General features: G+C 45.9%; 1 protein-coding gene across 3 annotated transcripts in view; it reads left to right on the top strand.

Moving 5' to 3' along the window:
- Positions 1 to 14,274: 14,274 nt before the first annotated feature.
- Positions 14,275 to 26,563, top strand: part of COBLL1 (cordon-bleu WH2 repeat protein like 1) — a 97,842-nt gene continuing 85,553 nt past the window's right edge. For 2 of the 3 annotated variants that reach the window (XM_072121845.1, XM_072121850.1), the window contains exons 1-2: positions 14,275 to 14,612; positions 17,806 to 17,918. In XM_072121845.1, the coding sequence (XP_071977946.1) occupies positions 17,857 to 17,918 (62 nt within the window). In that variant the 5' untranslated portion in view covers positions 14,275 to 14,612; positions 17,806 to 17,856. The remainder of the gene's footprint in view (positions 14,613 to 17,805; positions 17,919 to 26,563) is intronic. The other variant, XM_072121846.1, reaches the window with a different exon arrangement.

Here is a 26,563-nt window from a genome sequence, read left to right on the forward strand (position 1 = left end):
ATTTTGCAAATATAACATATTTTCTGTCATTAACATCATCATTTTTATGATATCCATGAGCTAATAATAATCATCTGAGCTTATTGGTCATAAGTTTAATTGGATCAAGGTTTCAACTCTATGCAAGGAAAAGTTTATACCCCATTCACATGTATTTCCAGGGGAAGAACAGTAGGTATGAACATGGCTTGAGAGCTGTGTATTGTCTGTATGCAGTAATTTGTGACCAGTGTGTGGTATACGCAGGGCAGGATTAAAGGGTGGGCGCATAGGGTGCGCGCCCCAGGGCCTCCATCACTTTGCCCTTAAGGGGGCCCCCACCAAGTGTGCACGATAAAGTCAGGCTGTATATAGATGTATTACTGGGGATGTGGTGGCTATATGTAGATGTATGTATTACAGGGGAATATTGGATAGTGAGCAGAAGGACGTATATGTATGCTACATTCAGTGGGGGCCTCCACAAGATTTTGCACCCAGGGGACTGCATCAACCTTAATCACGGCCTGGGTATACACCTGGTCTCAGGTCTGGTGCCAGCACTGGGCACACCTGGGCAAGTGCCGGGACCCACATAACACTGTACATAAGAAATCCATGGGGGCGAGGGGGGCTGTATCTAATGTATCCATATAGTGTGAGGGGGCTGTATATAAAATAACCATGAGGGGGCTGTTTGATATGATAAACTAGGGAACAGCAGACTGTTTTTGTTGCTGAATCATTAATGCCGCCATGTGAGTTCACTGCAAAGGGGCCCACTGAGGCTCTGCCGCCCAGGGGCCTACTGAAACCTGGAGGCGGTCCTGACTGGTCTATTCTTGACTAACGCGCTATATCTTAACTCCCTCCTTGACCCCCTACAATCTGGTTTCCGCTCTATGCAATCCACTGAAACTGCTCTTTCTAAAGTCTCCAATGATCTTGTCACCGCTGAAACCAAAGGTGACTATTCTCTCCTCGTTCTTCTGGATCTTCTGTCCGATACTGTGGACCACCAGCTCCTCCTCATGTGCTTCACTCTATCAGCCTGAAGGATACTGCACTCTCCTGGTTTTCTTCCTAGCTCCCTGACCGCACTTTCTTGTGTCACCTCCTTCACCCTCATAGACTGTAAGCTCTTGTGTCACCTCCTTCACTCTCATAGACTGTAAGCTCTTGTGTCACCTCCTTCATCCTCATAGACTGTAAGCTCTTGTGTCACCTCCTTCATCCTCATAGACTGTAAGCTCTTGTGTCACCCCCTCATCCTCATAGACTGTAAGCTCTTGTGTCACCCCCTCATCCTCATAGACTGTAAGCTCTTGTGTCACCTCCTTCATCCTCATAGACTGTAAGCTCTTGTGTCACCTCCTCATCCTCATAGACTGTAAGCTCTTGTGTCACCCCCTCATCCTCATAGACTGTAAGCTCTTGTGTCACCTCCTTCACCCTCATAGACTGTAAGCTCTTGTGTCACCTCCTTCACCCTCATAGACTGTAAGCTCTTGTGTCACCTCCTCATCCTCATAGACTGTAAGCTCTTGAGAACAGGGCCCTCATGGCTGTTTGTACTCTGTAATGTTTTATTTTATTTGTGGCCTGTGAGTTGTAAAGTGTTACAGAATATGTTGGCACTATAGAAATAATGATTATTATTAAATAACTATTATTATTAAGAGGCATAGGCCTCCTGGTTGTATCCGTCGTGCAGAGCAACCTGGCCTAGTTTTCTACATCTGCAAACAGATGTGCACAGGCACAGGTCAGGAACGCCCCAAAATTGCAAAACTGGTGTAGAAGCACTGAATAATCCCCCCCCCCCCCCATTGTGTGTAGGTGTGCAGTATGTGTATTGTAGGTTGGGTGTCCTCCCAGGTGTTGTGTGCAGTGTGTTTGAGCTATATGTAGCATGTATGAGGTGTGTAGTGTGTATATAGTAGGTTGTGTGTCCTCCAGGTGTTGTGTACAGTGTGTATGAGGTGTGCAGTGTGTATGAGGTGTGTAGTGTGTACAGTAGGTTGTGTGTCCTCCAGTTGTTGTGTACAGTATGTATGAGGTGTGTAGTGTGTGTACAGTAGGTTGTGTGTCCTCCAGGTGTTGTGTGCAGTGTGTATGAGGTGTGTAGTGTGTGTAGTAGGTTGTGTGTCCTCCCAGGTGTTGTGTGCAGTGTGTGTATAGTAGGTTGTGTGTCATCCCAGGTGTTGTGTGCAGTGTGTATGAGATGTGCAGTGTGTATATAGTAGGTTGTGTGTCCTCCAAGGTGTTGTGTGCAGTGTGTATGAGGTGTGTAGTGTGTGTAGTAGGTTGTGTGTCCTCCAGGTGTTGTGTACAGTATGTATGAGGTGTGTAGTGTGTATAGTAGGCTGTGTGTCCTCCCGGTGTTGTGTGCAGTGTGTATGAGGTGTGTAGTAGGTTGTGTGTCCTCCCAGGTGTTGTGTGCAGTGTGTATGGGGTGTGTAGTGTGTGTAGTAGGTGGCGTGTCCTCCAGGTGTTGTGTGCAGTGTATATGAGGTGTGTAGTGTGTGTATAGTAGGTTGTGTGTCCTCCAGGTGTTGTGTGCAGTGTGTATGAGGTGTGTATTGTGTGTATAGTAGGTTAGGTGTCCTCCCAGGTGTTGTGTGCAGTGTGTATGAGGTGTGTAGTGTGTGTAGTAGGTTGTGTGTCCTCCCAGGTGTTTTGTGCAGTGTGTATGAGGTGTGTAGTGTGTGTAGTAGGTTGTGTGTCCTCCCAGGTGTTGTGTGCAGTGTGTATGAGGTGTGTAGTGTGTGTAGTAGGTGGTGTGTCCTCCCAGGTGTTTCGTGCAGTGTGTATGAGGTGTGTAGTGTGTGTAGTAGGTTGTGTGTCCTCCCAGGTGTTGTGTGCAGTGTGTGTATAGTAGGTTGTGTGTCATCCCAGGTGTTGTGTGCAGTGTGTATGAGATGTGCAGTGTGTATATAGTAGGTTGTGTGTCCTCCCAGGTGTTGTGTGCAGTGTGTATGAGGTGTGTAGTGTGTGTAGTAGGTTGTGTGTCCTCCAGGTGTTGTGTACAGTATGTATGAGGTGTGTAGTGTGTAAAGTAGGCTGTGTGTCCTCCCGGTGTTGTGTGCAGTGTGTATGAGGTGTGTAGTAGGTTGTGTGTCCTCCCAGGTGTTGTGTGCAGTGTGTATGGGGTGTGTAGTGTGTGTAGTAGGTGGTGTGTCCTCCAGGTGTTGTGTGCAGTTTGTATGAGGTGTGTAGTGTGTGTAGTAGGTTGTGTGTCCTCCCAGGTGTTGTGTGCAGTGTGTATGAGGTGTGTAGTGTGTGTAGTAGGTTGTGTGTCCTCCCAGGTGTTGTGTGCAGTGTGTATGAGGTGTGTAGTGTGTGTAGTAGGTGGTGTGTCCTCCCAGGTGTTTTGTGCAGTGTGTATGAGGTGTGTAGTGTGTGTAGTAGGTGGTGTGTCCTCCCAGGTGTTTTGTGCAGTGTGTATGAGGTGTGTAGTGTGTGTAGTAGGTGGTGTGTCCTCCAGGTGTTGCGTGCAGCGTGCATGAGGTGTGTAGTGTGTGTATAGTAGGTTGTGTGTCCTCCCAGGTGTTGTGTACAGTATGTATGAGGTGTGTAGTAGGTTGTGTGTCCTCCCAGGTGTTGTGTGCAGTGTGTATGAGGTGTGTACTAGGTTGTGTGTCTTCCCAGGTGTTTTGTGCAGTATGTATGAGGTGTGTAGTGTGTGTAGTAGGTTGTGTGTCCTCCCAGGTGTTGTGTGCAGTGTGTATGGGGTGTGTAGTAGGTTGTGTGTCCTCCCAGGTGTTGTGCACAGTGTGTATGAGGTGTGTAGTGTGTGTATAGTAGGTTGTGTGTCCTCCCAGGTGTTGTGTACAGTATGTATGAGGTGTGTAGTGTGTGTATAGTAGGTTGTGTGTCCTCCCAGGTGTTGTGTACAGTGTGTATGAGGTGTGTAGTGTGCATAGTTGGTTCTGTGTCCTCCCAGGTGTTGTGTACAGTATGTATGAGGTGTGTAGTGTGTATAGTAGGTTGTGTGTCCTCCCAGGTGTTGTGTACAGTGTGTATGAGGTGTGCAGTGTGTGTATAGTAGGTTGTGTGTCCTCCCAGGTGTTGTGTACAGTGTGTATGAGGTGTGTAGTGTGTATAGTAGGTTGTGTGTCCTCCCAGGTGTTGTGTACAGTATGTATGAGGTGTGTAGTGTGTATAGTAGGTTGTGTGTCCTCCAGTTGTTGTGTACAGTATGTATGAGGTGTGTAGTGTGTGTACAGTAGGTTGTGTGTCCTCCAGGTGTTGTGTGCAGTGTGTATGAGGTGTGTAGTGTGTGTAGTAGGTTGTGTGTCCTCCCAGGTGTTGTGTGCAGTGTGTGTATAGTAGGTTGTGTGTCCTCCCAGGTGTTGTGTACAGTGTGTATGAGGTGTGTAGTGTGCATAGTTGGTTCTGTGTCCTCCCAGGTGTTGTGTACAGTATGTATGAGGTGTGTAGTGTGTATAGTAGGTTGTGTGTCCTCCCAGGTGTTGTGTACAGTGTGTATGAGGTGTGCAGTGTGTGTATAGTAGGTTGTGTGTCCTCCCAGGTGTTGTGTACAGTGTGTATGAGGTGTGTAGTGTGTATAGTAGGTTGTGTGTCCTCCCAGGTGTTGTGTACAGTATGTATGAGGTGTGTAGTGTGTATAGTAGGTTGTGTGTCCTCCAGTTGTTGTGTACAGTATGTATGAGGTGTGTAGTGTGTGTACAGTAGGTTGTGTGTCCTCCAGGTGTTGTGTGCAGTGTGTATGAGGTGTGTAGTGTGTGTAGTAGGTTGTGTGTCCTCCCAGGTGTTGTGTGCAGTGTGTGTATAGTAGGTTGTGTGTCATCCCAGGTGTTGTGTGCAGTGTGTATGAGATGTGCAGTGTGTATATAGTAGGTTGTGTGTCCTCCCAGGTGTTTTGTGCAGTGTGTATGAGGTGTGTAGTGTGTGTAGTAGGTTGTGTGTCCTCCAGGTGTTGTGTACAGTATGTATGAGGTGTGTAGTGTGTAAAGTAGGCTGTGTGTCCTCCCGGTGTTGTGTGCAGTGTGTATGAGGTGTGTAGTATGTTGTGTGTCCTCCCAGGTGTTGTGTGCAGTGTGTATGGGGTGTGTAGTGTGTGTAGTAGGTGGTGTGTCCTCCAGGTGTTGTGTGCAGTGTATATGAGGTGTGTAGTGTGTGTATAGTAGGTTGTGTGTCCTCCAGGTGTTGTGTGCAGTGTGTATGAGGTGTGTATTGTGTGTATAGTAGGTTAGGTGTCCTCCCAGGTGTTGTGTGCAGTGTGTATGAGGTGTGTAGTGTGTGTAGTAGGTTGTGTGTCCTTCCAGGTGTTTTGTGCAGTGTGTATGAGGTGTGTAGTGTGTGTAGTAGGTTGTGTGTCCTCCCAGTTGTTGTGTGCAGTGTGTATGAGGTGTGTAGTGTGTGTATAGTAGGTTGTGTGTCCTCCAGGTGTTGTGTGTAGTGTGTATGAGGTGTGTATTGTGTGTATAGTAGGTTAGGTGTCCTCCCAGGTGTTGTGTGCAGTGTGTATGAGGTGTGTAGTGTGTGTAGTAGGTTGTGTGTCCTTCCAGGTGTTTTGTGCAGTGTGTATGAGGTGTGTAGTGTGTGTAGTAGGTTGTGTGTCCTCCCAGGTGTTGTGCACAGTGTGGATGAGGTATGTAGTGTGTACAGTAGGTTGTGTGTCCTCCCAGGTGTTGTGTACAGTGTGTATGAGGTGTGTAGTGTGTGTATAGTAGGTTGTGTGTCCTCCCAGGTGTTGTGTACAGTATGTATGAGGTGTGTAGTGTGTGTATAGTAGGTTGTGTGTCCTCCCAGGTGTTGTGTACAGTGTGTATGAGGTGTGTAGTGTGCATAGTTGGTTCTGTGTCCTCCCAGGTGTTGTGTACAGTATGTATGAGGTGTGTAGTGTGTATAGTAGGTTGTGTGTCCTCCCAGGTGTTGTGTACAGTGTGTATGAGGTGTGTAGTGTGCATAGTTGGTTCTGTGTCCTCCCAGGTGTTGTGTACAGTATGTATGAGGTGTGTAGTGTGTATAGTAGGTTGTGTGTCCTCCCAGGTGTTGTGTACAGTGTGTATGAGGTGTGCAGTGTGTGTATAGTAGGTTGTGTGTCCTCCCAGGTGTTGTGTACAGTGTGTATGAGGTGTGTAGTGTGTATAGTAGGTTGTGTGTCCTCCCAGGTGTTGTGTACAGTATGTATGAGGTGTGTAGTGTGTATAGTAGGTTGTGTGTCCTCCAGTTGTTGTGTACAGTATGTATGAGGTGTGTAGTGTGTGTACAGTAGGTTGTGTGTCCTCCAGGTGTTGTGTGCAGTGTGTATGAGGTGTGTAGTGTGTGTAGTAGGTTGTGTGTCCTCCCAGGTGTTGTGTGCAGTGTGTGTATAGTAGGTTGTGTGTCATCCCAGGTGTTGTGTGCAGTGTGTATGAGATGTGCAGTGTGTATATAGTAGGTTGTGTGTCCTCCCAGGTGTTGTGTGCAGTGTGTATGAGGTGTGTAGTGTGTGTAGTAGGTTGTGTGTCCTCCAGGTGTTGTGTACAGTATGTATGAGGTGTGTAGTGTGTAAAGTAGGCTGTGTGTCCTCCCGGTGTTGTGTGCAGTGTGTATGAGGTGTGTAGTAGGTTGTGTGTCCTCCCAGGTGTTGTGTGCAGTGTGTATGGGGTGTGTAGTGTGTGTAGTAGGTGGCGTGTCCTCCAGGTGTTGTGTGCAGTGTATATGAGGTGTGTAGTGTGTGTATAGTAGGTTGTGTGTCCTCCAGGTGTTGTGTGCAGTGTGTATGAGGTGTGTATTGTGTGTATAGTAGGTTAGGTGTCCTCCCAGGTGTTGTGTGCAGTGTGTATGAGGTGTGTAGTGTGTGTAGTAGGTTGTGTGTCCTCCCAGGTGTTTTGTGCAGTGTGTATGAGGTGTGTAGTGTGTGTAGTAGGTTGTGTGTCCTCCCAGGTGTTGTGTGCAGTGTGTATGAGGTGTGTAGTGTGTGTAGTAGGTGGTGTGTCCTCCCAGGTGTTTCGTGCAGTGTGTATGAGGTGTGTAGTGTGTGTAGTAGGTTGTGTGTCCTCCCAGGTGTTGTGTGCAGTGTGTGTATAGTAGGTTGTGTGTCATCCCAGGGGTTGTGTGCAGTGTGTATGAGATGTGCAGTGTGTATATAGTAGGTTGTGTGTCCTCCCAGGTGTTGTGTGCAGTGTGTATGAGGTGTGTAGTGTGTGTAGTAGGTTGTGTGTCCTCCAGGTGTTGTGTACAGTATGTATGAGGTGTGTAGTGTGTAAAGTAGGCTGTGTGTCCTCCCGGTGTTGTGTGCAGTGTGTATGAGGTGTGTAGTAGGTTGTGTGTCCTCCCAGGTGTTGTGTGCAGTGTGTATGGGGTGTGTAGTGTGTGTAGTAGGTGGTGTGTCCTCCAGGTGTTGTGTGCAGTTTGTATGAGGTGTGTAGTGTGTGTAGTAGGTTGTGTGTCCTCCCAGGTGTTGTGTGCAGTGTGTATGAGGTGTGTAGTGTGTGTAGTAGGTTGTGTTTCCTCCCAGGTGTTGTGTGCAGTGTGTATGAGGTGTGTAGTGTGTGTAGTAGGTGGTGTGTCCTCCCAGGTGTTTTGTGCAGTGTGTATGAGGTGTGTAGTGTGTGTAGTAGGTGGTGTGTCCTCCCAGGTGTTTTGTGCAGTGTGTATGAGGTGTGTAGTGTGTGTAGTAGGTGGTGTGTCCTCCAGGTGTTGCGTGCAGCGTGCATGAGGTGTGTAGTGTGTGTATAGTAGGTTGTGTGTCCTCCCAGGTGTTGTGTACAGTATGTATGAGGTGTGTAGTAGGTTGTGTGTCCTCCCAGGTGTTGTGTGCAGTGTGTATGAGGTGTGTACTAGGTTGTGTGTCTTCCCAGGTGTTTTGTGCAGTATGTATGAGGTGTGTAGTGTGTGTAGTAGGTTGTGTGTCCTCCCAGGTGTTGTGTGCAGTGTGTATGGGGTGTGTAGTAGGTTGTGTGTCCTCCCAGGTGTTGTGCACAGTGTGTATGAGGTATGTAGTGTGTACAGTAGGTTGTGTGTCCTCCCAGGTGTTGTGTACAGTGTGTATGAGGTGTGTAGTGTGTGTATAGTAGGTTGTGTGTCCTCCCAGGTGTTGTGTACAGTATGTATGAGGTGTGTAGTGTGTGTATAGTAGGTTGTGTGTCCTCCCAGGTGTTGTGTACAGTGTGTATGAGGTGTGTAGTGTGCATAGTTGGTTCTGTGTCCTCCCAGGTGTTGTGTACAGTATGTATGAGGTGTGTAGTGTGTATAGTAGGTTGTGTGTCCTCCCAGGTGTTGTGTACAGTGTGTATGAGGTGTGCAGTGTGTGTATAGTAGGTTGTGTGTCCTCCCAGGTGTTGTGTACAGTGTGTATGAGGTGTGTAGTGTGTATAGTAGGTTGTGTGTCCTCCCAGGTGTTGTGTACAGTATGTATGAGGTGTGTAGTGTGTATAGTAGGTTGTGTGTCCTCCAGTTGTTGTGTACAGTATGTATGAGGTGTGTAGTGTGTGTACAGTAGGTTGTGTGTCCTCCAGGTGTTGTGTGCAGTGTGTATGAGGTGTGTAGTGTGTGTAGTAGGTTGTGTGTCCTCCCAGGTGTTGTGTGCAGTGTGTGTATAGTAGGTTGTGTGTCATCCCAGGTGTTGTGTGCAGTGTGTATGAGATGTGCAGTGTGTATATAGTAGGTTGTGTGTCCTCCCAGGTGTTGTGTGCAGTGTGTATGAGGTGTGTAGTGTGTGTAGTAGGTTGTGTGTCCTCCAGGTGTTGTGTACAGTATGTATGAGGTGTGTAGTGTGTAAAGTAGGCTGTGTGTCCTCCCGGTGTTGTGTGCAGTGTGTATGAGGTGTGTAGTATGTTGTGTGTCCTCCCAGGTGTTGTGTGCAGTGTGTATGAGGTGTGTAGTGTGTGTATAGTAGGTTGTGTGTCCTCCAGGTGTTGTGTGCAGTGTGTATGAGGTGTGTATTGTGTGTATAGTAGGTTAGGTGTCCTCCCAGGTGTTGTGTGCAGTGTGTATGAGGTGTGTAGTGTGTGTAGTAGGTTGTGTGTCCTTCCAGGTGTTTTGTGCAGTGTGTATGAGGTGTGTAGTGTGTGTAGTAGGTTGTGTGTCCTCCCAGGTGTTGTGTGCAGTGTGTATGAGGTGTGTAGTGTGTGTATAGTAGGTTGTGTGTCCTCCAGGTGTTGTGTGCAGTGTGTATGAGGTGTGTATTGTGTGTATAGTAGGTTAGGTGTCCTCCCAGGTGTTGTGTGCAGTGTGTATGAGGTGTGTAGTGTGTGTAGTAGGTTGTGTGTCCTTCCAGGTGTTTTGTGCAGTGTGTATGAGGTGTGTAGTGTGTGTAGTAGGTTGTGTGTCCTCCCAGGTGTTGTGCACAGTGTGTATGAGGTATGTAGTGTGTACAGTAGGTTGTGTGTCCTCCCAGGTGTTGTGTACAGTGTGTATGAGGTGTGTAGTGTGTGTATAGTAGGTTGTGTGTCCTCCCAGGTGTTGTGTACAGTATGTATGAGGTGTGTAGTGTGTGTATAGTAGGTTGTGTGTCCTCCCAGGTGTTGTGTACAGTGTGTATGAGGTGTGTAGTGTGCATAGTTGGTTCTGTGTCCTCCCAGGTGTTGTGTACAGTATGTATGAGGTGTGTAGTGCGTATAGTAGGTTGTGTGTCCTCCCAGGTGTTGTGTACAGTGTGTATGAGGTGTGTAGTGTGCATAGTTGGTTCTGTGTCCTCCCAGGTGTTGTGTACAGTATGTATGAGGTGTGTAGTGTGTATAGTAGGTTGTGTGTCCTCCCAGGTGTTGTGTACAGTGTGTATGAGGTGTGCAGTGTGTGTATAGTAGGTTGTGTGTTCTCCCAGGTGTTGTGTACAGTGTGTATGAGGTGTGTAGTGTGTATAGTAGGTTGTGTGTCCTCCCAGGTGTTGTGTACAGTATGTATGAGGTGTGTAGTGTGTATAGTAGGTTGTGTGTCCTCCAGTTGTTGTGTACAGTATGTATGAGGTGTGTAGTGTGTGTACAGTAGGTTGTGTGTCCTCCAGGTGTTGTGTGCAGTGTGTATGAGGTGTGTAGTGTGTGTAGTAGGTTGTGTGTCCTCCCAGGTGTTGTGTGCAGTGTGTGTATAGTAGGTTGTGTGTCATCCCAGGTGTTGTGTGCAGTGTGCATGAGATGTGCAGTGTGTATATAGTAGGTTGTGTGTCCTCCCAGGTGTTGTGTGCAGTGTGTATGAGGTGTGTAGTGTGTGTAGTAGGTTGTGTGTCCTCCAGGTGTTGTGTACAGTATGTATGAGGTGTGTAGTGTGTAAAGTAGGCTGTGTGTCCTCCCGGTGTTGTGTGCAGTGTGTATGAGGTGTGTAGTATGTTGTGTGTCCTCCCAGGTGTTGTGTGCAGTGTGTATGGGGTGTGTAGTGTGTGTAGTAGGTGGTGTGTCCTCCAGGTGTTGTGTGCAGTGTATATGAGGTGTGTAGTGTGTGTATAGTAGGTTGTGTGTCCTCCAGGTGTTGTGTGCAGTGTGTATGAGGTGTGTATTGTGTGTATAGTAGGTTAGGTGTCCTCCCAGGTGTTGTGTGCAGTGTGTATGAGGTGTGTAGTGTGTGTAGTAGGTTGTGTGTCCTTCCAGGTGTTTTGTGCAGTGTGTATGAGGTGTGTAGTGTGTGTAGTAGGTTGTGTGTCCTCCCAGGTGTTGTGTGCAGTGTGTATGAGGTGTGTAGTGTGTTTAGTAGGTGGTGTGTCCTCCCAGGTGTTTTGTGCAGTGTGTATGAGGTGTGTAGTGTGTGTAGTAGGTGGTGTGTCCTCCCAGGTGTTTTGTGCAGTGTGTATGAGGTGTGTAGTGTGTGTAGTAGGTGGTGTGTCCTCCAGGTGTTGTGTGCAGTGTGCATGAGGTGTGTAGTGTGTGTATAGTAGGTTGTGTGTCCTCCCAGGTGTTGTGTACAGTATGTATGAGGTGTGTAGTAGGTTGTGTGTCCTCCCAGGTGTTGTGTGCAGTGTGTATGAGGTGTGTACTAGGTTGTGTGTCCTCCCAGGTGTTTTGTGCAGTATGTACGAGGTGTGTAGTGTGTGTAGTAGGTTGTGTGTCCTCCCAGGTGTTGTGTGCAGTGTGTATGGGGTGTGTAGTAGGTTGTGTGTCCTCCCAGGTGTTGTGCACAGTGTGTATGAGGTATGTAGTGTGTACAGTAGGTTGTGTGTCCTCCCAGGTGTTGTGTACAGTGTGTATGAGGTGTGTAGTGTGTGTATAGTAGGTTGTGTGTCCTCCCAGGTGTTGTGTACAGTATGTATGAGGTGTGTAGTGTGTGTATAGTAGGATGTGTGTCCTCCCAGGTGTTGTGTACAGTGTGTATGAGGTGTGTAGTGTGCATAGTAGGTTCTGTGTCCTCCCAGGTGTTGTGTACAGTATGTATGAGGTGTGTAGTGTGTATCGTAGGTTGTGTGTCCTCCCAGGTGTTGTGTACAGTGTGTATGAGGTGTGCAGTGTGTGTATAGTAGGTTGTGTGTCCTCCCAGGTGTTGTGTACAGTGTGTATGAGGTGTGTAGTGTGTATAGTAGGTTGTGTGTCCTCCCAGGTGTTGTGTACAGTATGTATGAGGTGTGTAGTGTGTATAGTAGGTTGTGTGTCCTCCAGTTGTTGTGTACAGTATGTATGAGGTGTGTAGTGTGTGTACAGTAGGTTGTGTGTCCTCCAGGTGTTGTGTGCAGTGTGTATGAGGTGTGTAGTGTGTGTAGTAGGTTGTGTGTCCTCCCAGGTGTTGTGTGCAGTGTGTGTATAGTAGGTTGTGTGTCATCCCAGGTGTTGTGTGCAGTGTGTATGAGATGTGCAGTGTGTATATAGTAGGTTGTGTGTCCTCCCAGGTGTTGTGTGCAGTGTGTATGAGGTGTGTAGTGTGTGTAGTAGGTTGTGTGTCCTCCAGGTGTTGTGTACAGTATGTATGAGGTGTGTAGTGTGTAAAGTAGGCTGTGTGTCCTCCCGGTGTTGTGTGCAGTGTGTATGAGGTGTGTAGTAGGTTGTGTGTCCTCCCAGGTGTTGTGTGCAGTGTGTATGGGGTGTGTAGTGTGTGTAGTAGGTTGTGTGTCCTCCAGGTGTTGTGTGCAGTGTATATGAGGTGTGTAGTGTGTCTATAGTAGGTTGTGTGTCCTCCAGGTGTTGTGTGCAGTGTGTATGAGGTGTGTATTGTGTGTATAGTAGGTTAGGTGTCCTCCCAGGTGTTCTGTGCAGTGTGTATGAGGTGTGTAGTGTGTGTAGTAGGTTGTGTGTCCTCCCAGGTGTTTTGTGCAGTGTGTATGAGGTGTGTAGTGTGTGTAGTAGGTTGTGTGTCCTCCCAGGTGTTGTGTGCAGTGTGTATGAGGTGTGTAGTGTGTGTAGTAGGTGGTGTGTCCTCCCAGGTGTTTTGTGCAGTGTGTATGAGGTGTGTAGTGTGTGTAGTAGGTGGTGTGTCCTCCCAGGTGTTTTGTGCAGTGTGTATGAGGTGTGTAGTGTGTGTAGTAGGTGGTGTGTCCTCCAGGTGTTGTGTGCAGTGTGCATGAGGTGTGTAGTGTGTGTATAGTAGGTTGTGTGTCCTCCCAGGTGTTGTGTACAGTATGTATGAGGTGTGTAGTAGGTTGTGTGTCCTCCCAGGTTTTGTGTGCAGTGTGTATGAGGTGTGTACTAGGTTGTGTGTCCTCCCAGGTGTTTTGTGCAGTATGTATGAGGTGTGTAGTGTGTGTAGTAGGTTGTGTGTCCTCCCAGGTGTTGTGTGCAGTGTGTATGGGGTGTGTAGTAGGTTGTGTGTCCTCCCAGGTGTTGTGCACAGTGTGTATGAGGTATGTAGTGTGTACAGTAGGTTGTGTGTCCTCCCAGGTGTTGTGTACAGTGTGTATGAGGTGTGTAGTGTGTGTATAGTAGGTTGTGTGTCCTCCCAGGTGTTGTGTACAGTATGTATGAGGTGTGTAGTGTGTGTATAGTAGGTTGTGTGTCCTCCCAGGTGTTGTGTACAGTGTGTATGAGGTGTGTAGTGTGCATAGTAGGTTCTGTGTCCTCCCAGGTGTTGTGTACAGTATGTATGAGGTGTGTAGTGTGTATAGTAGGTTGTGTGTCCTCCCAGGTGTTGTGTACAGTGTGTATGAGGTGTGCAGTGTGTGTATAGTAGGTTGTGTGTCCTCCCAGGTGTTGTGTACAGTGTGTATGAGGTGTGTAGTGTGTATAGTAGGTTGTGTGTCCTCCCAGGTGTTGTGTACAGTATGTATGAGGTGTGTAGTGTGTATAGTAGGCTGTGTGTCCTCCCAGGTGTTGTGTACAGTGTGTATGAGGTGTGCAGTGTGTGTATAGTAGGTTCTGTGTACTCCCAGGTGTTGTGTACAGTATGTATGAGGTGTGCAGTGTGTGTATAGTAGGTTCTGTGTACTCCCAGGTGTTGTGTGCAGTGTGTATGAGGTGTGTAGTGTGTATAGTAGGTTCTGTGTACTCCCATGTGTTGTGTGCAGTGTGTATGAGGTGTGTAGTGTGTATAGTAGGTTCTGTGTACTCCCATGTGTTGTGTGCAGTGTGTATGAGGTGTGTAGTGTGTGTAGTAGGTTGTGTGTCCTCCCAGGTGCTGTGTACAGTGTGTATGAGGTGTGTAGTGTGTATAGTAGGTTGTGTGTCCTCCCAGGTGGTGTGTGCAGTGTGTATGAGGTGTGTAGTGTGTGTAGTTTGTTGTGTGTCCTCCAGGTGTTGTGTACAGTGTGTATGAGGTGTGTAGTGTGTGTAGTAGGTTGTGTGTCCTCCAGGTGTTGTGTACAGTGTGTATGAGGTGTGTAGTGTGTGTAGTAGGTTGCGTGTCCTCCCAGGTGCTGTGTGCAGTGTGTATGAGGTGTGTAGTGTGTATAGTAGGTTCTGTGTACTCCCATGTGTTGTGTGCAGTGTGTATGAGGTGTGTAGTGTGTGTAGTAGGTTGTGTGTCCTCCAGGTGTTGTTTACAGTGTGTATGAGGTGTGTAGTGTGTGTAGTAGGTTGTGTGTCCTCCCAGGTGCTATGTACAGTGTGTATGAGGTGTGTAGTGTGTGTAGTAGGTTGTGTGTCCTCCCAGGTGTTGTGTGCAGTGTGTATGAGGTGTGTAGTAGGTTGTGTGTCCTCCAGGTGTTGTGTACAGTGTGTATGAGGTGTGTAGTGTGTGTAGTAGGTTGTGTGTCCTCCCAGGTGTTGTGTACAGTGTGTATGAGGTGTGTAGTGTGTGTAGTAGGTTGTGTGTCCTCCCAGGTGTTGTGTACAGTGTGTGTGAGGTGTGTAGTGTGTGTAGTAGGTTGTGTGTCCTCCCAGGTGTTGTGTACAGTGTGTATGAGGTGTGTAGTGTGTGTAGTAGGTTGTGTGTCCTCCCAGGTGTTGTGCACCATCCCCTTGGCCTGGACTTTGCACCTCCCTCCCAGCTGCAGCGCCAGGGACATAACACAAGGCGCTTTCTCCTGTGACCGGGAGGGAATGTGCGGGAGAGAAGGGAACGTGGAGAAGGAACAAGACTCAACTTGAATGTTCAGCTCCCGGCAGAGAGTCAGTCACCTCCGGAGGGCGGGGGCACACAGCCTGGCACAGCCGGGCACAGCCACACACAGGCGGCCTCTGTCTCCCAGGGAATCTCTCAGGACAAGGTTGGTCTCAAGTTTCCTTTTTTCCCTTGGAGAAAGTTGCTGGGGGTTTGGTTTGTTGGTGCCCCGCTGGCACATGGTGCGGTGCCCGGCTGGCAGGGGAGCCGCCATATGCTGCTGTAGTAAGGTAAGTGATGTCCTGTTACATTGTATCACATCCTGTTACTTATTGTGTAGGGGAGGCTGGATCCCTGTGTGCACTACAAGTGCCAGCAGAGCAGTGACAGAGCCCTCAAGGTTGTGACCCTATGACATTACTTTATGAGGAGCCTGGATTTAACCCTTGATGTGGCTAAAAAAAAATTGCCATATGATTGTATTCCGTCCCTCTTTACTGTATAAGGACATTTTGGAAATGCAGGTGCCGGGGGCATCTCACCTGTGTGTGACACTAGGGCCCAGGGTTCTGTGGTTCTGTACTGTCTACTTATGGACTGACAACAAGCAGAAAGTTTTGGGTCTGACAGCTCGTGATGCCAGGGGCAGACGTCTGATCTTGCATGTGATAGTGGAATTTTTCCAGACTTGCCTGTAGACATGTGCCTAGTGTCAGCGCTGTCAGGGCTGCCGGCCAGAAGCCAAATGTACTAATAAATGGGAAGGGGGGAGAGGAGATGGGGGGGGGGGGTGATGGAAATGGAGGTGGGGGGGGTGATGGAGATGGGGGGGGGGGGTGATGGAGATGGGGGGGGGGTGATGGAGATGGGGGGGGGGTGATGAATGGATATAGAGATGGTTGATACAATATGCAGATGACATTGAACGTAGAGGGGGCAATATGACATCAAAGGAGGTGTTAATGTGATATAACAGGGATGTTAGAATAAATGGCGGGTGCCTTGATGTATCAGGGTAAAGTTATAATAAATAGTTAATGGGGGGGGGGGGCTAGGAGGATGTTAACATTGGAGGTACATTACTCACATTAGGATCAGAAGGGATATTAAGCTGATGGAGGGGTTACACGATGAGTAGGGAGTGAGATGAGTACTATAAGTGTGGGAGACAGGATGGACGGCATCACGATGGGTCAATATGATGGGGTGACGTGATAAGGTGGGAGACATGAAGAATACTGTATATGAAAATAATATTGTAGGGCGGCACGGTGGCTGAGTGGGTAGCACTTCTGCCTTGCAGAGCTGGGGTCCTGGGTTCAAGTCCCAGGGTCAACATCTGCAAAGAGTTTGTATGTTCTCTCCGTGTTTGCGTGGGTTTCCTCCGGGTCCTCCGGTTTCCTCCCACACTCCAAAACATACTGTTAGGTTGTTTAGATTGTGAGCCCCATTGGGGCAGGGACCGATTTGACATGCTTTGTGCAGCGCTGCGTAATCTGTGTGCGCTATTTAAATAAAGAATTATTATTATTGTAGGGATGGGAGTAATATATAGATGGAGGTTTGATTATAAGGTGGAAAGAAATACGACCTGAAAAGTGAGGGATAATACAAATTTGGGTTAAATAACAAGAAGCAGGTGACATGGTAAGATGGGAGGATATATGACCTGAAAAGTGAGGGATATTATAAGTTTAGGGTGACATGATACATAGGGGTGACATAAGAAGGAGGTGACATGATACATAGGGGTGACATAAGAAGGAGGTGACATGATACATAGGGGTGACATAAGAATGAGGTGACATGATGCATAGGGGTGACATAAGAAGGAGGTGACATGATACATAGGGGTGACATAAGAAGGAGGTGACATGATACATAGGGGTGACATAAGGAGGAGGTGACATGATACATAGGGGTGACATAAGAAGGAGGTGACATGATGCATAGGGGTGACATAAGAAGGAGGTGACATGATACATAGGGGTGACATAAGAAGGAGGTGACATGATGCATAGGGGTGACATAAGAAGGTGACATGATACATAGGGGTGACATAAGGAGGAGGTGACATGATACATAGGGGTGACATAAGAAGGAGGTCACATGATACATAGGGGTGACATAAGAAGGAGGTGACATGATACATAGGGGTGACATAAGAAGGAGGTGACATGATACATAGGGGTGACATAAGGAGGAGGTGACATGATACATAGGGGTGACATAAGAAGGAGGTGACATGATACATAGGGGTGACATAAGAAGGAGGTGACATGATACATAGGGGTGACATAAGGAGGTGACATGATACATAGGGGTGACATAAGAAGGAGGTGACATGATACATAGGGGTGACATAAGAAGGAGGTGACATGATACATAGGGGTGACATAAGAAGGAGATGACATGATACATAGGGGTGACATAAGAAGGAGGTGACATGATACATAGGGGTGACATAAGAAGGAGGTGACATGATACATAGGGGTGACATAAGGAGGAGGTGACATGATACATAGGGGTGACATAAGAAGGAGGTCACATGATACATAGGGGTGACATAAGAAGGAGGTGACATGATACATAGGGGTGACATAAGAAGGAGGTGACATGATACATAGGGGTGACATAAGGAGGAGGTGACATGATACATAGGGGTGACATAAGAAGGAGGTGACATGATACATAGGGGTGACATAAGAAGGAGGTGACATGATACATAGGGGTGACATAAGGAGGTGACATGATACATAGGGGTGACATAAGAAGGAGGTGACATGATACATAGGGGTGACATAAGAAGGAGGTGACATGATACATAGGGGTGACATAAGAAGGAGATGACATGATACATAGGGGTGACATAAGAAGGAGGTGACATGATACATAGGGGTGACATAAGAAGGAGGTGACATGATACATAGGGGTGACATAAGAAGGAGGTGACATGATGCATAGGGGTGACATAAGAAGGAGGTGACATGATACATAGGGGTGACATAAGAAGGAGGTGACATGATACATAGGGGTGACATAAGGAGGTGACATGATACATAGGGGTGACATAAGAAGGAGGTGACATGATACATAGGGGTGACATAAGAATGAGGTGACATGATACATAGGGGTGACATAAGAAGGAGGTGACATGATACATAGGGGTGACATAAGAAGGAGGTGACATGATACATAGGGGTGACATAAGAAGGAGGTGACATGATACATAGGGGTGACATAAGAATGAGGTGACATGATACATAGGGGTGACATAAGAAGGAGGTGACATGATACATAGGGGTGACATAAGAAGGAGGTGACATGATGCATAGGGGTGACATAAGAAGGAGGTGACATGATACATAGGGGTGACATAAGGAGGTGACATGATACATAGGGGTGACATAAGGCTCCCGTCATGATAAGGAAGATGTTTGGGTGACATGGAGCTGCTACTGATTCCATCACTTTGTTATGCAGCTGCTGAAATAAGGACGACTCTACTCAGCGCCCGAGGGACACAGCTGGGGAATGGACGATTCAGGATCTTGGTCGGAGAACTCCAGCCAGGACGCATCCCTGCCACCTTCAGGGTAAGAGTCATTGGAAAGTGCTTGGAAACAAATCCATGGGATCTATGACATGTAAATCAGACGATGGACTCCTGACCTCATTGTGCAAGATTAACTCATGGAGAGTCGCCCGTAACTGCAGAGCGTACACTGAAAAGTAGGCGAAAGATATCAGTGCAGGCGCCGCCATCTGCCTGCTGGAATATTTCTCTTCTGACAGCAAAAAAAAAAAAATTGGTGATATAACGCAAACCATGGAGTCTTGTGGCTTGTGCTGACACACATTGGGGCTCATTTACTAAGTGTTGTGCACTGTCACTCTCTTCAAAAAAGGTATTTATGAAGTGTGAGCGCTGCTCTTTTGTGCTGGCTTCCATGCGACACAAATTAAGGGTGTGCCATCGGACTGTCCGACTGATTCGGACCCAGCGCCGTATTTAACTTTCAAATTGTGTTGCACGCCCTATGTTAAAGGTGCACCACAAAAAAGATGGTGAACTCTGTCGGACCTGAGCGGGGAAGCAACACATTCATGATTTCTGGTGCACGATCTTAGTGAATCACCGCACGCAGCATTATACACGGACAATGCACTTTTAGTGAACGCAAGTGACATTGTGGGGCAAATTTACTTACCCGGTCCTGTCGCGATCCCCGATCCGGACTGTCCGACGAGGATGAAGTCCGGCGCGATTCATGAAGATCGTGCGCCCAAGTTCCTGCATCCGTTGCTTCCCCGCCGAGGTCCGCCGGAGTTCACTTTTTTCTTCCCGTGTAAGTGTGTGTCTTGCGACACAATTCTAAATGTTAAATCTTGCGCGTTGTCCGACAGCCCACCCCCCGATTTCTGTTGTGTGCAAGCTGGCGCCGATGCGCCAAAATCCGATCACATGCGACACAATCCCCGGCACTATGCAGCGCAAAACGGAAATTGCCAGGTAATCGCGGACCCTTAGTAAATGAGCCCCTGTAAGTAAATATGCCCCAATGTGTGAATGCGGCCTCAGAAGAAGGCACACACCTTTATGTCAGTGTGCTGGGTTTACAATCCTTGATTCTGGTGATAGATGACCTTCAAAATAGAATTTTATCAGTTCAATCAATATGAGTGAAGGTCCTGGTCACAAGAGCTTACAATCAATGAGAATACAGGAATGACACCTGATGAACCCCATGCACAAATAGCAAATCTTATCTCTAAGACTAGTGTTAATGTATTCAAGACTGATAACTAAGTCCTTCCAGCCGTGTCTCGTGCTTCTGCTCCCAGTTGGGTAAAGGTCAGCGCCGGGGATTGTGACCTCTGGACCTTTATCCGTGTTGTATGAAAATGACTCCTTAGATCTTTTTAAGTCGTCTTGAAGCTTCTAACATTGATCCATTATTTTCCTATTCATTTTTTATATATTGGTTTTCTGAATTCTCCTTTAAATCTATACATTTATTTTGGCTGTAGTTGTCTAGGATTAACCATAGGAGAACTTCTCATCTGGACTCCCCCCCCCCCCCCCCCCCCTGATCGTCCATCCAACTGCTAGATGTTGGCATCTGGTTTTGCGCTGGATTCTCCTTTCTTGTGGTTTTGCCGTTGCACAGCGGTGGAAAATCTACATCCCCTTTGACATGATTTGCAGATGTAGTTCTGTGGCTCGTGACAGATGGTTGGTTTTGTGAATTTACATTGTTTTGAAAGTAATACAGTCTACATGATGGTAGTATCATAGTATATAAGGCTGGAAAAAGACGAAAGTCCATCAAGTCCAACCTGACGGGGCGTTCTGTACCGGGGGCTTTACTGTATGGCCACTAATGGCTAATCGTATTACAGATCCGATTCATCTACTGCCTAAATATCTGTGGAAAGATTTTCGACTGCTCCTTGACCCTAATGTTTCTTCTCAACTCTGCAGTGTTTGCTCTAGATGTGTGATGGCTTGGAGGGGATTTAGTTGTTTGATTGTGTAGCTTTCATTGTTGCTAGTAGTATATCGGTGATTGTAGACCACCACGTTACACCACCCTTGGATCACTGAATGAACCCACCAACTGGGAAGTGTCAAACCACTTGTATAGTCAAAGGCCAATCCAACCTCATGATCTGATGATCTTTCTAAAAAATATTTGGCTATTAGCATTTTGAGTGAAACTTATTAACGGGAAAAGCCCCCCATCGACACAACAGATAAGTCACATGAATCCAACGGTTTTGGGAATACTGGCCAATCTTACCTTTGGGTCTACAAAAGCTTCTAAACTGTCTTACAATGTAGAGGAAGGGCTGGACATGTTGAATTTGAATGTCTGATCCTGGTTCTAGGTAGTGTCTTCCATCTTACTTCCATTCCCTATTGACTACACGTGTAGCCTTGACTGATCAAAGATCGTACGTTGAAGATTGTCCTTGTTTCGGAAAAGCTTTGAACCCAACAGTTATTGAAGGGCATCTTTATGTTCTGTATATGTTGGTTTTAGAACATGGTTCAGTAGTGAAATCATTGATGGATAAAGTATCAAACTTCCCCTTCTAGTTTAGTGTCAGTACAAATCATTATAGTTGGCCGTCTGAACCATAAGAGATGCTAGTCCAGTGGTGGCGAACCTATGGCACTGGTGCCAGAGGCGGCACTCGGAGCCCTCTCTGTGGGCACCTGGGCCATCACCCCAGCATGAAGTTCACCAGACAGGACTCAAAGAATCTTCCTGGAGAATCTTCCTACAATGATAGGCGAATTTGCCCTCCTCCTTTCAACTGCGTTGGTGTCTTTAGGAGGCTGAACGATTGAAAGTTGTCAAAGAACAAGGAGAAATACATTACTGCTTAAATTGCTGCGCTGGCACTTTACAGTAAATAAGTGGCTTTTGGTTGAAGTTTGGGCACTCCGGCTCTAAAAGGTTCGCCATCACTGTGCTAGTCAGATGATGGATCTCAATTACTTTGGTTGAATTGGGCCAGAGATTATAGGAAATCAAAATCCATCATGATAAACCAGGCACCCTGAGTGTGGTAATCTTCTTATATTCGTTATCCATGTCTTCCTTCTGAAATGAACTTTTTAAATTATGGTAATGAGCCAGAAGGGCTCCTGGGGGTGTTACCAGAGCCCCTCTGTGCTGTTGCTTCACAAGTTGTTACACTGTCTTATCCTCCCCCCTCAACACTACGAACCCTCCCCTTGCCTGATTTGATCTCACATAGTGGGAAGCGGGAAGTTCTCATGCACATTGTAACAACCTGTGAAGCTACAGCACGCGGGGCTGTGGTAGAGTTCTTATGGATCATTAGCATAATTTTGAAATTAGTTTTTCTAAAGGAAGGAGGCCATGGATAACAAATATTAGAGGATTAGCCTGGATCTATGAGTAAGTGCTAATGAGGAGGAATGCACAGAAGAGACAATAGAAGAGGCAATAGCACTGAGGATGATCTCTGCCAAAATGCAGTCCTACTCTAGTCCCACCTTTATAGTTTGGGTGGCTGTAATATTATGTCATGTTGTCAGGCAGTGAATAAATATCTTATATATGGAAAGTGTGTTTTGGGGTTAGTAATTCTTAAATACAAGTCTGAGGATTATATTTCACTTGGGTTTGGCAGAAGATGCAGGTTGTCGCATCAATTACTAAAATGTGGAAAAATCTGTTTTAATGTGAAATATACATATTCCCCCTACATAGTCATAGAGGGAAGAGTGTGTAATGTATTCTAAATTCATTAATATATTAAAAAATGAAATATCGACTCCCCAAATTTGATCTAATTTCAAAATAAAAGTGTATGAAATAGCTTGTTGGTGAGACTCAAACTAACAAAATGTTTTTCAAACACTGATTTTTAATTTTTTAATACATTTTGTCAAGTCTGTAGTTGTGAATTTGTGGTGGATCATTGCTATAGCAGACATACCCGTAAGATAGGATATCATTTGGTTACTCATAGACACAGGGGGTGCACCATCCATGAGGCAAGTAGAGCCTCTTGCCTCAGGCAACAGCACATGCAGCAAAATGGGAGGGTAGCATGAGGAGTGTCATCACCAGCTACACAGCAGGACCTGACACTTAAAAATAGTGTCTCTCCACACCTTATGTCAGCATGGATTTGTATGGAAAATGCCATACTCTGAAAATAAAGAGGGCAATTGAACCCATATCTAAAGTATTAATTCCAAGCCTTTCATACCTTTGCCGTTTACCTGCATAGGTGTAGTTCTGTGTTCCTAACTCCGGTCTTGTTGTACAACTTTGTCTTTTACCTGTGGATTTGTTGTTCTGATTCTTGATGACGACCTGTAGCTGCCTGAACTGACCTATGGCTTCTACCTGGACTAAGCTTAACCTCCACTTGCCTCGACCTTAGGCTGTATCTAGTACTGCTCTGCCATCTCCTGACTATCAGCAGTCCCGGGACTACTCTGAGAGGTAGCAACCATGAAATATGTTACAGCAAAGTTCACTTGGATAATGTCTTTGAGGTTAACCCTGATCAGTCTGGTGGTAGAGCAGGTCCGAAACCCACTGTCTACTATATATTATTTGTCCAATGTGAAAATACTGTAGCCATGTCATACTGTAGCCATTTCAGCCCTGTAGTCTCAGGGTATAGGGTCTAATCTGGAGAATAATAAGCATTTTAAGTAATAATTTTCTAGTGTAATGAACAAAACAATCTGCTTGTAATTTACATTGTATTTGTATCAGTTGCATAATTGCAGAATATAGAATGTTACAGACTCTATATGATTCTATATGAAGTTGTGACTGTGATCAACATGATTGTTTATGCATCACATACAGAGTCAGAACGTGTGAGTGAGCTGAAAATTGATCCTGCAAACATACTAGAACAGAACCTTATTAAAGACAAATAGCAGGATTGGTACATGGTCACATCTAAGCAGAGGTCACCATGAATATCACAACTGCTGAATGTTAAAGGAAATCTACCATTTGCTTTTATGCATTATGAACCAAACAAACCTTGAGAATGCTGTAGCTACACTGATGCAGAAACATTTCTTGTTTAATCCCTGAACTGAGAGGTTTTGCTGAAAAAACAATTATAAAATTATAATAATGATGCCCTGTCACTCCTGTGGCAGCCCTGGCACTTTCCTCTTACCCTAATTATGCCTTGTCCTGCCCAGTATATTCCAAGAATACTACATCATCTCTGTGTTGTCCCTGACAGGCAGAAGTAATCATTCGCTACACCATCCCTCAGCCGCCGTGTATGAGTCATCCAACTCAGGTTGATTAGTCCTGTCTGGACAGTTCAGGCAGCTCTTTTATGCACGGAAGACATTCTGCACCCAGCTTTTCCAAGGTCCTGAATTGTATAATTGTTTTTTGAGAAAATCCACTCGTTCAGGGATTAAACAAGATATGCTTCTGCATCAGTGTAGCTACAGCATTCTCAAGGTATGTTTTGTTCACAATGCATAAAAACAAATATTAGATTTCCTTTAATACACAGATTTTTTATAGTATTTATTACACTTTGGGAACCTTCCATTTGCCTTGCCGGTACACGTTTCTCTTCCATAAACATACTGCATCTTTTAGCACGTAGGATTTCTTTTCCTCAGGAATGTCTGGGTGATGCCAATGAAGGAAACATATAACAAAATGTACAGCGCTTCTTGTGGAATCTCGTTATCATTTGCATTGAGGAGTACGTGCTGTGATAGTGTGGTCTTTGTGCTTGTTTTTTAGCCTTTTGAATTCCATTCCTACCTTTGCTGATGCTAGATTCTGTTTCTCGTTGTAATTTTATGTTGTGCGTTTACAATCTTCTCTGTCCCAATTTTTACAGTACAACTGTAATGTATAAAAACTTTTGCCTAACTCTGCAATAAGCAAAAATAAGCAATTAGCTATCTGCATCTGTTTAGCAGACAGCAGAGGTTCTACCTTGCCCCCCCCCCCCCCCGGCTAATCTCTATTTGCCATGCTTTCTGGTTGCCATGGGAAACCGTATAGCTAGAGACGACAGGAGGCTTGTTGAGAGGGGCTGTAGGACCTGTAGTGATGTCACAAGCATTTGACTCATCTCATGCTTCAGGTCCGCCAATTATAAACAAGCTTTCCTGCATAATTTGAAAGTACTTAGTGTGATGCAAAGGACCTTCAGTGATGTCATAAGCATGTGATTCATCACGTGCTTCAGATTGGCCAATTGCAAGCATGCTGTCCTCTTCTGGGCTCAGTGGGGTGAGTTGATGATATCGTTGGAATTAGAAAAGTCTCTCTCCAGCTGTGCTAAAACTATTTTTGTCAGTTACTTTATAGTTACGCTCAGATAGATTCATTCATTAACACACAGCTCTGCTACATTCATTAATTCACGCATAGTTCAGCTCTGTCCAATCATTCACATACAGCACTGCTACGTCCATTCACTCACATACAACTCTGCTACAACCATTCACACACACCTTATGCTACATTCTCTCAATCAGGTCTGCTACATGTAGTTACTTACATGAAAAACGCTCAACACTGCTACATCCATACATACACACATCTCTTCTTATTACTCAGTCCCAGTCACAACCTTGGATTTGGATGAACAAGAAGAGGGAGAGCGGTGCAGAGGCTTCTATCTCAGAAATCATGTGAAGTGCTTTGTCAGCGCTTCCCTCAATCTCTAGGACAACGATCAGGAGGGTCTGGCAGTGCCAAATCTTCCTTATATTCAGACTATGAGACACAGTTTTTGTTCTTGCTCAAAAATGTGTCTTTAGTACACAAAATACAGTGCTTTTAACCCATTTACAATCAAGGACAGAAATTCATGAGGTCATAAATGTTCCTGACAAGAAGACATAATGGGGCACATTTACTTACCCGGTCCATTCGCGTTCCAGCGACGGCTTCTCAGACGAGCGTTCGGGTCTTCCGGCGATTCATGAAGGTCCTGCGCCCGATGTCCACCAGGTGTCGCTGCTGCGCCGAGGTCCGCCGAGTTGCGTCGGAGTTCACTGATCTCTTCCTGGTGCATGTGAGTATGGCCCGTGCGACCAATTTTTTGTTTTAAATGCGGCGGTTTTTCCGAATCCGTCGGGTTTTCGTTCGGCCACGTCCCCGATTTCCGTCACGTGCATGCCAGCGCAATCCGATCGCGTGCGCCAAAAACCCGGGGCAATTCATGGAAAATCGGCACAAATTGGAAATATTCGGGAAACACGTCGGGATAACGCGAACCGGGCCCTTAGTAAATGACCCCCAATGATCACGTCTTGGGAGTCCTCAATATGTTCTACAAACCTCTTGTGATGTTCCTCAAAATTGGTTCCTTTGTGTAGGACCTTATGTTCTCCATGATTCTGCTCCATATTGGATTTGCCTGTGTAACATATGCTTTAACGGTAAGAAGCAGAGACAATAATAACCCACCAGCACCTCCTCACAAATACAAGATGTAACCCTATAGATTTAGCCTTCAGTTGCAACTTATGTAGTTCATTTGCACATATTTGAGATCTTGAGGTCACGTCTGGCAGACTATGGGAAAATAGCAGACATAAGTTAAACAAATATGTCAGATATTGAATCTATGAGTTCAGCATCAGTTCTAACCCTGGATCTTTGGTTGTGCCAGTTGGCAAGCCTGGGTGAGATTTGCACGTATTAGATGAAGAGAAATTTAGTACAGTGCATTTTTTGGCCCTGTTTCGAGGCTATCACATAAAACCTACAAAAATCCAAGGGTTGGACCCGAGGAGATTGATATGTTTCTGTTGCCGCCAGTAATTTTGGATATATTTGACGTTTTACATGTGTTACCATCGTAAAGTGGATGAGCTAGGCTTTTACTATATCACATATAGAGCTGCTGAACTGTGGAGGATGTTTGGCAGAGACTCCTTCAACTCATAGGTAATGTCTGTACGATGTCCTGGCTGGGTGTCTAAGGGATCCTGATGTATGAAAGGTCCTCGAGAACAAAGATTCCACATCAGTTTGAAGTACAGTCGACTTACAGACGACCCCTAGTTAAAGACAGAGCTCTCTGCCCACTGTGACCTCTGGTGAAGTTCTCTGGATGTTACTATAGTCCCAGACTCCAATAATTAGCTGTAAAGTGTCTGTTATGAAGCTTTATTGATAATTTTTGGTCCAATTACTGCAAAACTGGAGCAAAACATTTTTTTGTCTAGATCTGCAATTATAAAATATACAGTTCCATCTTACATACAAATTCAACTTAAGAACAAACCTATGGAACCTATCTTGTAAGTAACCCAGGACTGCCTGAAATCTAAGCTTTTTGTGAAATCTTGCCATATCAGGGAAAAAATTAGCTCTTTTCACTATGTCTGATTTCAGAGGACCTGAAATATTTCCTATACTGCCTGTTCTCACGGCCATTGTTCCTTTCTGAGCAGTGTAACAGTGTTTGGAAGCAAAATGGTTTTAGTAACAAAATAATATATTTCAGGGGGCCTTGTTCATACTTTCATTGTGTCAGTTGTTTTTTTTGTTTTTTAATCCAAACTACCTGTAACCATAATGAGATATTAAAGTGGCTGAACCTGTTTGAAATCCTGAAAATAGTTTTGTTTTATGTTATCCGTAGTGTTGTGTGTCTCCACGGATACAGACTACCAATACATCCTGTAGTCAAATGTAACTCCACTCTGTTGTGTTTTTTTTTTAACTAGGGT

The sequence above is a fragment of the Engystomops pustulosus genome, chromosome 8, assembly GCF_040894005.1.
Source record: "Engystomops pustulosus chromosome 8, aEngPut4.maternal, whole genome shotgun sequence".
NCBI classification, from domain to species: domain Eukaryota; kingdom Metazoa; phylum Chordata; class Amphibia; order Anura; family Leptodactylidae; genus Engystomops; species Engystomops pustulosus.